The 17,757-nt window shown below is 35.2% G+C and overlaps 1 protein-coding gene across 7 annotated transcripts in view; it reads left to right on the top strand.

The window, feature by feature from the left end:
- The window catches only part of IMMP2L (inner mitochondrial membrane peptidase subunit 2), an 848,028-nt gene that overhangs the window by 58,768 nt on the left and 771,503 nt on the right, over nt 1-17,757 (top strand). For all 7 annotated transcript variants that reach the window (XM_072764768.1, XM_072764765.1, XM_072764770.1 and 4 more), the window contains one exon: nt 8,466-8,569. In XM_072764768.1, the coding sequence (XP_072620869.1) occupies nt 8,466-8,569 (104 nt within the window). The remainder of the gene's footprint in view (nt 1-8,465; nt 8,570-17,757) is intronic.

Genomic DNA, 17,757 nt, shown 5'->3' with positions numbered 1-17,757 from the left:
AAGCATTTAGAAAGAAGAGGTAGAATTTTCAGTCTTAAGACTTCCAGTTTATTATTTAAAAGGGAAAACATTCAGGGCAATATGTAAATGCTTATTCTTACCTTGAATCCTTCAGAAATAATACTGTACTTGATTTTGTTTCCTTAGTTTATTGACTATTTACTCTGTATCATGCACTGTGTTAACACTTTGTGGACCCTCTTTATTTCTCATGACAACCCTCTAACAGGTGGTATGCAATCCCCATTTTGTAGTTGTGGAAATGAGGATTTGAGAACCTTTCTAAACGTGATTTGGTTAAGGTAATCTGGCTAGTAAGGAAATGGTACCAAGATGTGACCACAGTTCTCTGTCTTTGGATAGAGGGCTATCCAAAAGACTCCTGTAAGTTGTTGATTTTTAAAAAAAATTTAAATTAAATTAATTATCATGTAGCATATTATTAGTTCATTGATTCATCACTCTTATATAATGCCCAGTGCTCATTTCATCATGTGCCCTCCTTAATGTCCATCATCCAGTTACCCCATCCCCCACTCTCCTCCCCTCCAGCACCCTCAGTTTGTTTCATATGATTGAGAGTTTCTTATGATTTGTCTCCCTCTCTGGTTTTGTCTTGTTTTATTGTTTTCTCCCTTCCCATGTGATCCTCTGTCTTGCTCCTTAAATTCCACATGTGAAGTAGATCATATGATAATTGTCTTTCCCTGATGGACTTATTTTGCTTAGCATGATACCCTCTAGTTCCATCCAGGTCATTGCAAATGGTGAGATTTTGTTTTTTGATGGCTGAGTAGTATTCCAATGTATCTATATACCACATCTTCTTTATTCATTCATCCGTTGATGGACATCTGGGCTATTGTTTGGCTATTGTGGACATTGCCGCTATAAACATTGGGGTGCAGGTGCCCCTTTAGATCACTACATTTGTATCTTTGGGGTAGACACCTGTAGTGCAATTGCTGGGTCCTAGGGTAGCTCTATTTTCAACTTTATGAGGAACCTTCATACTGTTTTCCAGAGTGGCTGCACCAGCTTGTATTCCCACTAACAGCATACAAAGGTTCCCCTATTTCTATGCATCCCTGCCGACATCTGTTGTTTCCTGACATGTTAATTTTAGCCATTCTTACTGGTGTGAGGTAGTATGTCACTGTGGTTTTGATTTGTATTTCCACAATGTCAAGTGATGCTGAGCAGTTTTTTCATGTGTCTGTTGGCCATTTATATGTCTCCTTTGGATAAATATCTGTTCATGTCATCTGCCCATTTCTTTATTGGATTATTTGTTCTTTGTAGATCTAGGATACTAGCCCTTTATCTGATAAGACATTTGCAAATATCTTCTCCCATTCTGTCCATTCTCTTTTGTTTTGTCACCTGTTTCTTTTGCTGTGCAAAGACTTTTTATCTGGATGAAGTGTCCCGATAGTTCATTTTTTGCCTTTGTTTCCTTTGCCTTTGGAGACGTGTCTAGCAATAAGTTGCTGTGGCTGAGGTCACAGAAGTTGCTGCCTGTGTTCTTCTCTGGGATTTTGATGGATTCCTGTCTCACATTTAGGTCTTTCATCCATTTTGAGTCTTTTTTTGTGTATGGTGTAAGAAAATGGTCCAGTTTCATTCTTCTGCATGTGACTGTCCAGTTTTCTCAACAGCGTTTTTTGAAGAGATTGTATTTTTAACACTGGAAAATCCTTCCTGCTTTGTTGAAGATGAGTTGAGGGTCCATTTTTGGGTTCTCTATTCTGTTCCATTGATCTATATGTCTCTTTTTGTGTAATACCATACAGTCTTGATGATTACAGCTTTGTAATATAGCCTAACGTCTGGAATTGTGATGTCACCAGCTTTGGTTTCTTTTTCAACATTCTTCTGGCTATTTGGGGTCTTTTCTGGTTCCATACAAATTTTAGGATTATTTGTTCCAGCTCTGTGAAAAATGTTGATGGCATTTTGATAGGGATTGCATTGAATGTATAGATTGCCCTCGGTAGCATAGCTCTTTTAACAATATTTGTTCTTCCAATCCATGAGCATGGAACTTTTTTTCCCATTTCTTTGTGTCTTCCTCAGTTTCTTTCATGAGTGTTCTACAGTTTTCCGAGTACAGATCTTTTGCCTCCTTGGTTAGGTTTATTCTTAGGTGTCTTATGGTTTTGGGTGCAATTGTAAATGGGATCGACTCCTTAATTTCTTTCTTCTGTTTCATTGTTAGTATATAGAAATGGCAGCTGATTTTTTGTTTATTGATTTTATGTCCTGCCACTTTGCTGAATTCCTATATGAGTTCTAACAATTTTGGAGTGGAGTCTTTTGGGTTTTCCGCATAGAGTGTCATATCTGTGAGGAGTGAGAGTTTGACGACTTCTTTGCTGATTCAGATGGCTTTTATTTCTTTTTTGTTGTCTGATTGCTGAGGCTAGGACTTCTAGTAATATGTTGAACAACAGTGGTGATAGTGGACATCCCTGCCATGTTTCTGACCTTAGGGGAAAAGCTCTCAGTTTTTCTCCATTGATAATGATATTTGCTGTGGGCTTTTATGATTTTGAGATATGTTCCCTCTATTTCTACACTGTGAAGGTTTTTTTTTTTTTCACTGTGAAGGATTTTAATCAAGAAAAGATGCTGTACTTTGTCAGATGCTATTTCTGCATCTTTTGTAAGGATCATATGGTTCTTGTCCTTTCTTTTATTAATGCAGTGTATCATACCAATTGATTTGCGGATGTCGAACCACTCTTGAAGCCCAGGAATAAATCCTACTTTGTCCTAGTGAATAATCCTCTTAATGTAGGAGCCGATTGGCCAGTATCTTGGTGAGAATTTTGCATCCATATTCATCAGGGATATTGGTCTGTAATTCTTCTTGGTGAGGACTTTGGTTTTGGGTAAATTGTTGATTTTTAACCTTAATCCTTCATGGTAGAAGCCTGTGAATAGATTGAGTGTTGAGGATGTAAATCACTGAAGAAAAGGAAGACAGAACAGCTGTGGGGTTTGTTTTGTTCTTTCTTGATAATCCTATCAGTGGTTTTCCCTTTACTACTGAAAATCTCCTAAACTACTAGGAGGAATATCTAACACAGTCACACATTTTAAATAGAGGTAGAAACTCCTAAATTAAATATTCTCAGGTTTCTTACTTCCAAAAAGTTTATTATCTTAAGTTTGTTATAATTTTGATGTAGTCTCGGTGAATGTAGGATTTAAGGTATTAACAACATGACAAGAAAATACAGACTCTTCATTCCGGAAGTTTATGACTTTTAATTTAGATTTCATGTGTATAACTTCTTTGATTTGAAAAGATTACTTGCTCTGTCTGAAGCATAATCTGCCATTCCCACAAGGGAAAATGAGATGTAAACTTTCTAAGTAATAACATGACTCACTAATTTTTCTGAGATAGCATTATTCGAATGAGATTTTCTTCATTTTCATATAAAATTTTCATTTTGAAGTTCATTATTTTTCTTCTCAAAAGTTGTTTTAGAAAACTCAGGAACTAAAGTGCTTTTTTTCTTTTTAATAAATTTTTAAATTGAAGTACAAAGAACTATGGTTGTTATAGTGTTGTAGAACAGTTTTGTAATTTAAGAAAATTTTTCTTTATAAGTGTAATTCATATTCATAAATGAACAGTAAAGAAAAAATTTTATTCTGTTGTGAAAATTTTATTCTGTTTTATTCTATTTCACATTATGAATAATACAAGAGTATTATTTCATTATGCATAATATAAAGCACTGTTCAACTTTATTTCTAGTGTTTAAATTGCCTAACTTGATGCAACACAATAGATTTCTTACTAGACTAAGGTAGAATATGTTTTCACTGAAAGAAATAAATAAGTTGTTTAGATAATGTACATTGCCTAGGAACCATCTTATTTAAATATACTTTTAAAAACCTTTAATCTTTTAAACTTTAAAGTACAGAAATACTATTTTCCAGCCTTTCATCTGGGCATACAAACATGGGTAAGACATGATTTCTGCAACTGAAAAGCTTACAGTTGAGTGAAAGAATCATATGTGTAGGCAGGTACCAATAACAAGGTTTTAGAAAGTATCATTGAAGTTAACCTAAATAGCTAAGGGAGCACAGATAGGGGAATGATTAAATGTAACCTTGTAGAGGAGAGGAAAGGTAAAAGAAAACTATTGTTTCCTTTATAAAATCAAACAAGGGCTTCTAAGTGTTGACTGATGATTCTAATATTTTACTGTTTGAAATTAGATATGCTTCCTTCTGGGATTTTTTTTTTCCCCTACACAGATCTTTTGTTTACAACTCATTACCTTTTAGTTCTAACAATTGGAGTTAGAAAAGCTGGTTGATGAGTGGTCTCTAAGGGAAAGGTAAATAAATCCAAGTGTGTCAAGATTTGAGTCTATGAGGATTCTTCTGTTCTCGACCTTGGAGCACCAGGGTGTAATTTCCTAATTTCTACAAGGAAACTGCAGGTGTTTGTTTGTTTGTTTGTTTGTTTAAGGCTTCATGCAGAAGTCACCATCCAAACTGTGCTTTGAGAGGTAAGTAGAATTTTCCCAGTAGGGGAAACGTGTTCAGGGCAGAGGGGATAGTCAAATGATGAGAGACTAAAAGGGAGAGTTAGAAACTGAGGCTGACTCAAAAGTATTTTAGTCTGGGTAGCAGAGTGAATAGTGATACTGTTAACTAAGGAAGGGAATACAGAAATACAATTGGGAGCTGGTGTGGAACATTATCTCTGTTCTGGGCATGTTAATTTGGGAAATTTTTGGGAATTTCAGTCATTGATATTTTTGATTCTTTCCACTGAAAATTATTAATCATCCTATGTGCTTAGGGGTCGAGAACACAGACATAAGAAACAACATATTCTCAAAATGCTTACAGGCTCTTGGAAAGAAAGACAAGGCAATAATTACAGGGCACATTTAAATACGATGTGATAGAAATGATCACAGGTTGGTGATGGGGAACTTGTGAGTTTTGCTAACCTAGTGGACACTGAAGTTGGGAATGGGGAGAAGGAGAGATGAAGGTTAGGAAAAAATTCTTGTGAAACTGCCTCATGAGACTCAAATGTTTTGATGTAGGAGTTAACCAGATGGCAGAAGGTAGAAGGAGGGGGCAGCATTTCAGACAGAAATATTTGCTTATATGATGCCTTGAAAGTGTCAGTGAATGTAGCCCGTAGGAACTATGTGAGGGGGGAGCACCTGGGTGGCTCAGTGGTTGAGTGTCTGCCTTTGGCTCAGGTCGTGATCTTGGGATCCTGGGATTGAGTCCCATATCAGGCTCCCTGCAGGGAGACTACTTCTCCCTCTGCTTATGTCTCTGTCTCTCATGAATAAATAAATAAAATCTTAAAAAAAAGGAACTATGTGAGTGGGGATTGATGGAAGGTAGTTGTTTTGGTAGTGTTAGGAAGTTAGTGAAGGATTTAAGGTAGGAGAATGACTTGAGATGAGATGGCAGAGAAGAATCTCAGAGAAATAGTTGGTGTTAGAGTATAAATCTAAGCATGGGCTAACATAAAGGATAAAAAGTGCTTCCTACTTACTTGTGGAGACAGGTAAGCAAAAATTACATTACAGAATGTATATGCTGTAGTGTGAAGTGCTGTGGATTGAGGAGTAAGTGATTTTGGGACTGGACATTTAGGAGTCATTGGTATATGGGTGGTAGTTGCAACTAAGAATGTTGATGAGATTTTTTTCAGGGAAAGAATTTACGAACATGAATGAATGACTAAAGGTAGAATTCTGGAAAAATGCAACCTTCATAGGATAATGGTTGAAGAAGAATCATCTAAAGCTATGGTTTTAGCACTGTGGATTGCAACTTATTAGTAGGTTACAAAATAAAGACAGTGGATGTGAATGTAATGTGGTGGTTATAGACAGAATTTTAAAAACAGGTTAGGGGAGAATAGAAAATGTCAGTATATGTAGTAAAGGTAATTATTGTGAAATTTTGTTCAGAATTGTGCATTTGTGCATTTGTGTAAAGTGCATTTCTCATTATGTGCAGTGGTCACAAACTTTTGAAAAATTCCAATAAAAGACACTAAGTAAGGAAGAGCAATCAGAAATGACTTAATCACTTTTGTTCTTCACTAATCGGATGGCAAGGAAAAGAAAGTCAGTGAAGGTGCAATGGGAAGGAGATTCTCTCTTTATGATTCAGATGGTTTCTCCATAGGCCACGTTTAATTATATCAGTTGTATAGGGAGAAAAAGAAAAAGAAATAAGGGAAAAAGACTCACAGGATACTAAACTCAAAGACCGAGAGGGAGGTAGAGAATGTAAATGAGAGAACAAACCCCCAACGGAAGCTGAATGTTTAATCTAACCCTACTGTGTGATGGCAAAAGCTCCATTCATAGCACATGGCCCAACAAAGCCCCTTGGATTCATCCAATTATATCAACTATGTTCTTTATTATGGAGCTAGAGGAGGAACCTGAGAGAGGATGCGAAACGATAATTAAAATCATGATGTAGTGTTACTAATAATAGAGATTACTGAGAACTTGATTATGGCTCAAGAACTGTTCTATGTATTTAAAGTGAATAATCCACCAAGTAAGTGAATATTTGTAAGGCCCTTAGTGCCATGCACATGGTAAGCACTCAGTATATCTGGTTATTATTCATAGAACAGTGTACATGGCAAGCATTGGATCAGTATTGGCTATTATTGCGTATTATTACTAATTAGCTATGTTACTAATTATCACCACTTTACCAGTAAGGAAAGTGAAATGTAATAAATGTGAGTAACTTGCCCAAAATCATATATCTAGAAAGAAATGGAATCATTCGTTTCTGAGTTGGAGGTGAAAGACTGATTAGTGTAGATACATGATGAGTTAAATAATTGGTGCTTGAAGTATATTAATGGGAGAGGGAAGAGAAAAGATGGGCCATAAGTGAAAGGCATTGTGAGGGAAAAAAAAAAAACCTCCTTAGCTTGGTGACTGGTTAGATATGAAATAAAAAGATGATTAAGATTTTAAGCTGGTTGACTGGGAAAGTGGTAAATAAGATGTAAGAAAATAAGGAAGAAAACCTTCTTTTTGATAAGAAATAATGACAAATTCCATATGATTGTGTTGAATTTTATGTAAGATAGTCAAGGAAAATAAGTAGCCAGGGATTCAAAACTAAAGATATAGATACTTTGGCATTATTGTCACATAAATGAGTTGATTGAAACTATGAGTGTGAGATCTTCAAAAATGACCCATATATTTGGGCCATGACAAAACCAGGGGAGTTAAAAAATAAGATCATGGATAATTGCCCCCACACAAAATTTCTACAGTGTTGCCCACATCTGCTTTGCAGAAATTTACAAATAATTTCGGGAATCTTTGAAAAAGAGTGTATTACTACTGCTCTTGGGACTGGCTCTTGTCTGGCATCCACTGTTTTCCTGGCTCCTGCCCTGGCTGCTGGGGCTGTGTCTCCTCTTGCTGCCACTGTCAATGAAGGCAGGAGAGGCTCAGCTGTGGTTTGGCACCTTCCCACTAGCACAGAGACTGCCGTTTCCCCTCATGGCATTCTCAGAGACCCTGGAGTCAATGATGAGAAAGCTAGTTTCTCAGTTTTTCTTATTCTTTTCTCTTTTCTCTTAAAGCTAGTTTCCTAGTTTTTCTTATTCTTTTCTTATTTTCTCTATTGCCACCTCAGGTTTCAGACTTCTTATTCACCGGGTTTTTCAGCACCCCTATCCAAGTGACAGGTGTGTTGACTTCATGGTTCCTCAATCAAATTTTTATGCCTAGATGGCTCCTGACTTTCAGATGAATTCTCACACAAAACGCATCTCAATTTTTGCTCCATCAATCCTCAGGCACGTTGAAACTCATCTGAATGCTAGTGTGAATGTCCCCTATTAGGTTTAAAATGGGACCACGACCCTCACTCCTTGTTCTCTCTAGAAAAGAGAGATTGAAGTGGAAATGCCCACATCTTCCATGATTATCCCATCCCTTGTTTCTTCCACTCCCTTCTCTTCTTCCTAGGGCTGTTTTCCTGGCTGATTGAAGATTATTTCTTTTTCCCAAACAGAACAGTGATGTGCACTACTGTGAAATTAGATCCCAAGTGACTATTCCTTTGGGAGGTTTGATTCACTTCCTCCTCTTTTTTTTTTTTTTTTAATAATCCTTCTTAAAGCTTTTCATACCTCTTTACTGGAGCTTAGTAAAGATGTGAATATCTAGCACATTTTCCTTTCAAATAAGTATTGGTAATGTATTTCTCCCCCCAGTTCACCTGTGAAGAATACCGATGAGTCTTTTTGAAAACTCATCATTGGCAGTTACTTTAGAACAGCAATTTATTGAAAGCTACTATATTAGAAATGTTTTATTGCACTGCACTAGAGCTATGAAGTGCAAGGAACCATGAAGATTGAAAAATACAAATGATAGATGTGTCTCTTTCTCCTTATTTTTTAGCCTTCTTTGAATCCTGGGGGGAGCCAGTCATCTGATGTGGTGCTTTTGAACCACTGGAAAGTGAGGAATTTTGAAGTACAACGTGGTGACATTGTGTCATTGGTGTAAGTAAATCAGAAACATATAATATTTGCATATAGAATTATTTATAATTGTCTGATTTACCTGGTAATTTGCTGTTAATATCATTGCCAATTATTACATTAATAGGTACATTTTAAATGTAATATATTTTTTAAAATCACTTTTGAAACCTAACATTGCCATAAAAAAGGATTTTTCTTTTATGTCTAAAATATATCCAGTGATTGATTGATATACTTGAATTTGGTAAAATGTCTTTAATGAAATGTTGATTAGAAATTATATTGATGATCATAAAGTACATGCAATCGGTATCAATTTGGATTATTTTGGGAATTTTGCATCTTGGTAGCAACCTTTATGTTACTTTCATTTTTATTACTTTGTGTAGGTACACAATATTTCTAAAAGGTGATAATTGTGACATGAAATTCACTGATATTTCTGTGTATGTCTCAGTGATTGAACTGAAATAAGGCAGTTTGGAAGATTAGTAGACTGGAGGCTTTTGTCTGGGACCAAAAGGTGGCACTGTTTCTCTGTTAAAGTATTATGACTGGTCCAGAGCAAAAATTTCATTCCAGTCTTAATGTAGAAAAAGAATGTCAAAGTGTGCATAACTAATGCAATGATATAATACATAGTCAGTCCCAGCACATGCTTGAATGGGTTAGATTTGAGATTTGTTTGTTTTAAAAGTAAATTCACACTGAGAAGACTAACAGAACTTGCCTGACTTCTGGTTTCAGCTACTTATAAAAATGTTTTTATATACCATTGTTATGGCAGTTAGTGTGTCGGGGTAGCAATTAATGTAGCAGTTACTGTCATTTGTTTTTTTTTTTTTTTGTCATTTGTTTTAATGATAGTAAAATCCTGGTGTTTGGTGAAGACTTCCAGTTTATATTTCTGGTTCTTTAATTGGAATGATTGCTTTTTTGTTGGATGAGAATTTATAATTGTTCGGTAAATGTAAAACATGATCTACTAGTTCAAACTTATCTTTGGCTAGTGCTTTGTGGAAATAGATGTTTCATAAATGTGTCTCCTTCAAGCCTGTTTTTCTAGGATTCATTTGAAAAAACTTATTAACTAAATCTGGTAGTAACTCATAAAATAAATACATTTGAATAGAGTTTTGTATGGCAGACATCCAAGGATAGGGATTAAATGCTTCTCATGTTCTTGAGTGCTTTCTTTAATATTAACCTACTCTTTGGACTCTACTTTTATTTTGTCATTCAGAGTAGTTTTTTTTTTTTTTTTTTTTTTTTTGCAACCTCCTTAACAACCTTTTCCATGCTGGGTTAGCCTGTTGTGTGCTCATTATTCTTTTGCCTTTGGTTTGACAAGGTTACATTCTCACTTAGTCGGTGATGGAGAGGATACCCACCCAAGTGAAAGAGGTCACACTGTAAGCAGACAATTGTGCAGTTTTTTTTTTTTTTCCCAAGAGAAACATGCTGACTATCTCGAAGCAGGTAAATTTGAATAGATAATTGGAAAAAAAGAGACTCCTTGAAATTCAGGGTTGCATGGGTTTGTGAAAGTACACTAGCATATCATGGACTATGTGAAAAACAGAACACTATTCTCTTATGTAAATATTAAACTAATTGATACATATTATATAAATTAACTGAAAAATAGCATATCTGAATTGAAGGTGATATAATAAATTATAGCTACTTGGGTTGAGCTATATTTTTAATGAGTTAATTATGTGCTATATCTCTGTCATGTACAAATAACACAAATTTTCTTTTATAATTCTTGTTGCTAGAAGGAGCCATTTACATAAAAGAATGCTTAGTGATTGGTATTATATATTTTAAGAACAAATAATCATTAAGCAATGATTTTTTTGAGAAAGAGACAAAAAGTCTTTTGCTAAATTCTTTTTTAGCATGATGTAATACTATATAAAAGACATTATTTAAAATATCTTTTTAATTTTATGAACAAAAGTACTTTCTAAATGTCCTTATATTTATATATATTTTATAGACTGCTTCATTTGAAAAGATTAATGTTGGTTTGATTAATGTTCATGAATATATATTTAATTCACATCAACACTGAATATTTGCTTTTCTTAGAAAATCTATCAGTCTGGTTTTAACTTAGATCATAATTATCGTTAGTACATCAGAACATTCTCTGTATTTAAGAGATGCGTGACTCAAGAAATATGTGACTAAACTTGAATTTAAGGCTAAATAGAAAATGTTTGTCATTTTTTTGTTTATAAATTGATATAACATATTTCATTGATACATACAATCTTTGGAAACAAGGTAGTATGACAGTTTATAGTAAAAAAAATCCTGGAACAGTGTTGCATATATTCGGTGTTTGTAGTAATACAGCATTTTTATTATGTATTATATATACATTTCTTGAAAAGTTCAGTTTGCAAATTCATAAAGTAGTAGGGCTTGTGCAACTTTGTAACTAGAGCACTAGTGAAAACAAAAACAATTCAACATAAGTGCTATCACAGTTTAAATGACATGAAATTTTTTATAAATAAGCACTGCAATAAATGTAGGATTTATTTAAGACAAAAAAGCTGAAGGTAACCTGATGGAAGGGCAGATGGACATTTTCATTAGAAGTTACAAATAGTGAAAAGATTGCAAGCTTTGTATAAAATGTACGGATACTGGAGGTGTATACTCTGCTCATTGTTCAGTGTTACCTAATTACTTACTTTATTTATTTAAAACAAAGATCAGAGTTAACCTTGCAATAAGCACTTCTAAGAAGATTGAATATGTAATACAGATTCCTTCCTGGCTTATTGCTGTTAGTGTACTTAGCCTTCAGTTGCTATTATTGATGAGACAATGCATTAATGATCTGGGAAAAAATTCCTTATGAATTAATGCAACGTTTGCTTTATACTGTAACTCTTTCTCCATGGTGCCTATGAGCTAATTTATGTTACAGAAACACATGCTGTAGCAGAACAGACTTTCTTTTCTGTTGCAGTGGGTTTTGCTCAGAGATTATTGACCAAGGCTGTTCCCTAAAGCATGAAGGGTCTGAGGAGCTACAGATTAGAATATGCTTCGTTTCATCTCTTCCTTATCTTTTCCTGTCACTTTCTTTCTATGAATAGTGGAGCTAATGTTTAAACATGTTATTCAGTAATGTTAAATCAAAAGTTATATTTATTTAGTAACATTACTAGTCACATAAAACATTTGCTATCATCAAGTGCTTAGTATTATTGAGTGTATGTAGGTGACATACTCTCTTAGTGGATTTGCAAACTAATAGTGGTGATTAAGGTGGATTTTCTATACCTTGGAATTGACTCTTCATTAACCTGTGTGATGGCCTTACTGCAATAGGCTTAACATAAATAGCATATTTACAGTGATGTTTCAATGAACAAATCCATTGGGACAGAGGTTCCTTCATAATAGTTTCAAATGATCACATTTAAAAGTCTTTTAACTTTTTATTTTGATATTAGATGCCAAGAAAGGTTGTAAGAGTAGTATGGAGAGTTCTCATATAATCTTTTTTTCAGCTTTACTGATGTACAATTGACAAATAAAATTGTAATATTTAAAATGTAAAATGAGATGGTTCATATATATATATATCCGTATATATATAATGATAAGATTGACCTCATTGTGTTAATTAGCACATCTGTCACCTTTACCTTTGTGTGTGTGTGTGTGTGTGTGAGAACATTTAAGTTCTACTTTCTAAGCAAATTTCAGTTGTACAATACAGTGTTATCAGCTGTAGTCCCCATGTTATCCATTTGATCCACAGAGTATGGATCTTACCCCCCGCCCCCACATTAATATTGTCCACTACCGTGGTACAATTACTGAGATGAGAAAGTTGACATTGATACAGTACTATTAAATAACTATGTGCATTTCACCAGTTTTCCCACTAATGTCCTTTTTCTACACCAAGATCCTATGTAGGATCCCATATTTCATTTTTATTTTTTGATGTCTCTCTAGTTGCCTCCAATCTGTAATAGTTCCTCATTTCTTCTTCATCTTTTTTGATCTTGACACCTTTAAAGGGTTCTTCCAGTTATTTTGTAGAAAAATACTTACCTTTAGAAATTCTGAGGTCAGTGTATGTTCCAGTGGAGAAGCATTGCTGTTGATGGCAGTTGCGGGGGAAGCTGTAGAGGTGGTAAGAGCTGGGGAGGTAGATGAGACAGGGCCAGAGAAGGAAATACTCTGGCATAAGTCATTCTGGTTTCTTAGGACCACATACGTGGGTCATGACTGAGAGACGCCATGGCTTCCCGAAGTCTACACAAGCATGTTACTGCTGCTAAGAAGCAAGGAGGAAGAGCTGTGCAGGTGGGGGAAAGGCTAAAGTTTATAGTACAGATAGAAGAGAAGGAGGTAAGGCTGGGTCCTAGATGATACTATACTGAGCCCATGTGAGGTTTTAGATCTAGTAGAAGGTGAGGGTGGGAAAATTCTCTTTTAATGAGTACCCCGTATATCAGGCATTGTGCTATGCATTTTATGTATGCTATTTTTACTTAATTCTCATAACAATATCTGGAGATAGTTAGTTTTAACCCAGTGAAGATGAGATTTAACAAGTAAATAGCAAGTGAATAGCAGAGCTAGAATGAGAATCCAGGCCTACTTGACTCTGAACCTGTCCTGTTGGACATAGCTGGTAAATATGGCTACTGAGCAGCTGAAGTAGTTATTATCACTTGTTAAAATGATGATATTTTGGATATATTCATTAGATAAAATACTTTATTAGAATTAACTTAAACTTTTTTAAAAAAGATTTTATTTATTTATTCATGAGATATATAGAGAGGCAGAGACAGAGGCAGAGGGAGAAGCAGGCCCACCACAGCAAGCCCGATGTTGGACTCGATCCCTGGACTGGGATCACGCCCTGAGCTGAAGGCAGATGTTCAACCACTGAGCCACCCAGGCGTTCCTTCTTTTTCTTTTTTTAATGTGGCTAGTAGAAGACTCAAAATTAAACATGTGACACACATTCTGTTTTTATTGGACGGAGACCGCAGTGTTTAAACCCTTTCCATCAACCACTGCTGCTTTCCTAGATTCAAAAGTCTGGGGTGGCAAAATACTAAGGTAGTTTCTATGAAGCAAAGGCAGTCTCCCCAAGATAGCTAAACACTTTGTATTGGTAAGAGTATTGTGGTGATCAGGTCCAAAAGAAAAAAATACATGCAGTCTATGAGAGAGAGGAAAAAAAATATTCACAACTGTATTTTTTTTTAAGTAGACTCCATGCCAGATATGGGACTTGAACTCATGACCCTGAGATCAAGAGGCACATACTCAACCGAGCCAGCCAGGCATCCCACAACAGTTTTTAATATGTATTGACTGTTTATTATTTTCCAGTCACAGGGCTAAGAGTTCTATATTTATTTTTATTCAATCCTTATTTTAACTACCCCCCAAAAGTAGATAATGTTGTTATTTTATAGACAAAACAATGAGGTATGGAGAGGTTAAGTAACTTGCTTAAGAATGTACACCTAGTAAATGGAAAAGCAAAGTTTTGATGTGCCTCTCATCAAATCCTGTGGTCTTAACCTTAAAACTGTAAAGCCTATATATATAGTGGTGGTGCTCTGGTTGAGGACATTTACTCGTTTTCAGCAAAGAAGTCAAGCAGGCCCTAATATCTTGGTATCTATCATATCCCCATTTCTGTAATAAAATTTCTGATATAGTGGTTTATGAAATGTATCTCTTCATTAATAGCAGCAAGACAGTATTATGAACATATAGTGTGCATATAATTTCTACAGCTGGTTTGTGACATGTAAACTAATTGCCATTTTTTGACAGATGGCCACCACAATGGTTGCATTTCTAGCAGTGAGTGTGAGCAAAGAGTTATGAAGATTTCAGCGAGGAAAATGGATGAAATAGAGCCTTTGAAAAAAAAATGAAATTTGCTAGTTTCTTTGTGTCTTGAGTGTTTGTAAATCTTTAGATATCCCTTAATCCCCTGAGGTAAATTAATTGGAATCTGCTAAAAAACCAAATTCAGGTTTTGAACAAATACTCAGAGCGGTGATAATACTGACTGATGACCTGTAATTGTATTAAAAGCCAGTTATCTCTTGAGCTAGAAGAATTGTGGATGCTTATCTGTTGAATCTGTATGCATTCCCATTTTTTTTGTTTATAACCAAAAATTTTTCTGAGTTTGTAGGTAATATTGTATATTTCAGGGACACAAAGTTAGAAAGACCATGACTTTCAAAGAAAAGTTCTATAAGCAGAATTTTTTCTTTTCTTTTTAAATAATGGACTGTGAAAATGTTGTACAGTGAAATCCAGTTTGCAGTTTATTTTGATGAGAGATTTAGTTTTCAGCACTTTCAATTACCCATTGTTGTTTGCAGTCATTACTAACTTTATTTACAAACAATTCCTTAAAAAATGAGACAGTGTAAGTAAGTATTTATTGCTATTATTTGATATAGATTAAACTGTTTTTGTAACTGCTCTTCATAGGCATGCAAAAAGTTGGTGCCTTTGAGGTAGCCCTTAATATCGATTTGCTTTCTTGAGTAGGATAAACTACCTCCACAATTGTTATACATTTAATTACGCAATAAAACATTTTCTTAGTTCTGGGCTAGGAAATGTTTCAGTGATCATAAGTTTCACTTTTGAATTATCGAGATTTTATGGTAATGAGCAGAAGCTATGGATATCTCGTATAGCAAGATATATACCCATTTCCTAAATCCTATATCCTTCGAGAGATGACTAGAAATTGTCAAAGAACAAATTTATACAGGGGATATTCTATGAAATAGTAGGTACTTAGGTTTGTAACTGGTTTATTGTAAACAGTTAGTTATGTTGTAACTGTTTTATTTTCACTGTGAAAAAATCCAGTATCTGAGAACACTGTGACTTTTATTAAAAAAAAAAAAGTTCAGGACAGCATTCATAAAGGTGCTCCCAAATTTTATGTTATATGTACTGAGTCAGATTGAACTCTTAAGGAGAAGCATTTTGAAGGATCCTTGGGTGGCTCAGCGGTTTAGCACTTGCCTTCGGCCCAGGGCGTGATCTTGGAGACCTGGGATTAAATCCCAGGTGGTGCTCCCTGCATGGAGCCTGCTTCTCCCTCTGTCTACGTTCTTCCTTTCTCTGTGTGTCTCTCATGAATAAATAAAGAAAATCTTTAAAAAAAAAAAAAGCATTTTGAATATAAGCTTAAATAATTGTAACAGAGAAATAATAAGAATTTTGGGGAAGTAGACAATTTAAGTTTCAAACAGTAAATATAACTCAGAAAAATAAACTATTACATAGGTAGGGCAACTTAAAAAATACTTCTGGAACCATTAAGATATAGGTCCATATATAAAGATAGGCCACTAATATCAATCAGTATCTGATTTCCATCTTCATCTGTGATAGACTGGTTTATTTCAAACTAAGTCCCATACTGAGAAACATGAGAAAGCTGCATTTTAAAAAAACTTACATGCATTGTAGCTTTGTCAAAGGGCAAAGATCCCAGAGTGAAGAGAAACACATTGAGGTGCACCCTGTATTCAGTGCTACTTTTTATCTTGGGTTACTTGTCACTTTGTAAGCACCACAGGCATGAAACTGAGAAGCCAAAGAGTGGCAGCTAAGATGGTAAGAGGCTGAGCAGTATTTTTGACAGTTTTACCCTGCTAGGAGGTCAAACTAGAATTCAAGGAGGAGGAGGCAGGACCCTGGTAAATACTCCATACTTTTAATTGGAATCCTTGAAGGGTATATCCTAGGAGTTAGGGAGAACTAGAAATAGACCATAACTTAAAATAATTGAGATGCAGCCTCTGATAAACTAAATCCTGATTTTAAGATGATCTGCCTTTTCTTTAACTGTCTTTGCCAGAAGCAAGAGGCATCATGCAGAATCTTAAGTTTTTTGTATCCCACGCTTGGCATTCAATAAAAAATCACCATGCATGTCAGAAGGCAAGACCAAGATAAAAACAAAATAAAACAATAAATGATAGAAACAATCATAATGATCTAGTTGTTGGAATGATCAGATATGGGCTATAAAATAATTATAACGAATATTTTGAAAAATTGATGAAAAGATGGATAATTTCATCAGAAAACAGAATCTATAAAAAAAATTAAAAGGAATTCTAGAAATGAAAACTAGTATTAACTGAGGACAAGAACTCAGTTGATGAGTTTGACAGCAAATTAGATATAGCCTTGGAGAAGGTTCATGAACAGGGTGAAAGGTCACTTAGAAAATATCTAGACTGGAATACGGAGGGATAAAAGATTGTGACAATGAATAGTGCAAGAGGTATGCACGTAGCACATAGTGAAAAGGGCTGGCATCTATCTAATTGGGGTAGCAGAAGAGGAAGAGAGTGGGGCAGAGAAAGTAGTATCTGAATAAAGGCCAGACATTTTCCAGAACTTATGAAGGACATCAACATACAGAATCAAGAAGCACTACAAATCTGATCAGGATAAATACAATGAAAAAAGACATTTAAGGCACATGATAGACCTTTGAAAGCCAAAGAAAAAGAGAAAAATCTTGAAATGAGAAAAAAAAAAGACATTGTCAAAGCAGCAAAAAATAGCTGACTTCTTAACCAATGGAAGGCAGGAGATAACTGAATGATGTCTGTAAGGTGCTAAAGGGAAAAAAAAAAAATTCCAGCCTAACATTTTGTACCTTTTAGAACTATTCTTCAAAAATCGAAGAGAAATATACTCTTTTTCAGACAACCACCCCCTAGCATATTGTCCATTGTCCTATTGGACTTCACTTATAAAACATTCAAACTAGTAAGAATTTTAAGATGGCAGCTGGAGAGCATTAAGGCCCAAGTGTGTGGTCTCTCTGAGCCTCAGACTCCTGTGTGATTGCACTGGTCGCAACCTTAGGAAGCTGGCCCTGTGATTGGTATGGGGGTCAGCATTGGACATCAGTGGGCTGATCTGAGCAATTACTGGAAACAGATGCATAAATAATAGAGGTGAGAAAAGGAATGTTTAGTTAAAGTGTGAACAATATGAATCTCTTAAAAAATAAGTCACATTTCTTTGGGACATCTGGGTGGCTCAGTTGGTTAGGTGTCAGACTCTTGATTTCAGTTCATATCCTGGTCTCAGGGTCATGAGATCAAGCCCCATCCTGGGCTCCACTTTCTGCAGGG

The sequence above is a fragment of the Vulpes vulpes genome, chromosome 7, assembly GCF_048418805.1.
Source record: "Vulpes vulpes isolate BD-2025 chromosome 7, VulVul3, whole genome shotgun sequence".
Lineage (NCBI taxonomy): Eukaryota > Metazoa > Chordata > Mammalia > Carnivora > Canidae > Vulpes > Vulpes vulpes.
The sequence above is the reverse complement of the archived record's forward strand: the minus strand, read 5'-3'. Positions and strand labels throughout refer to the sequence as shown.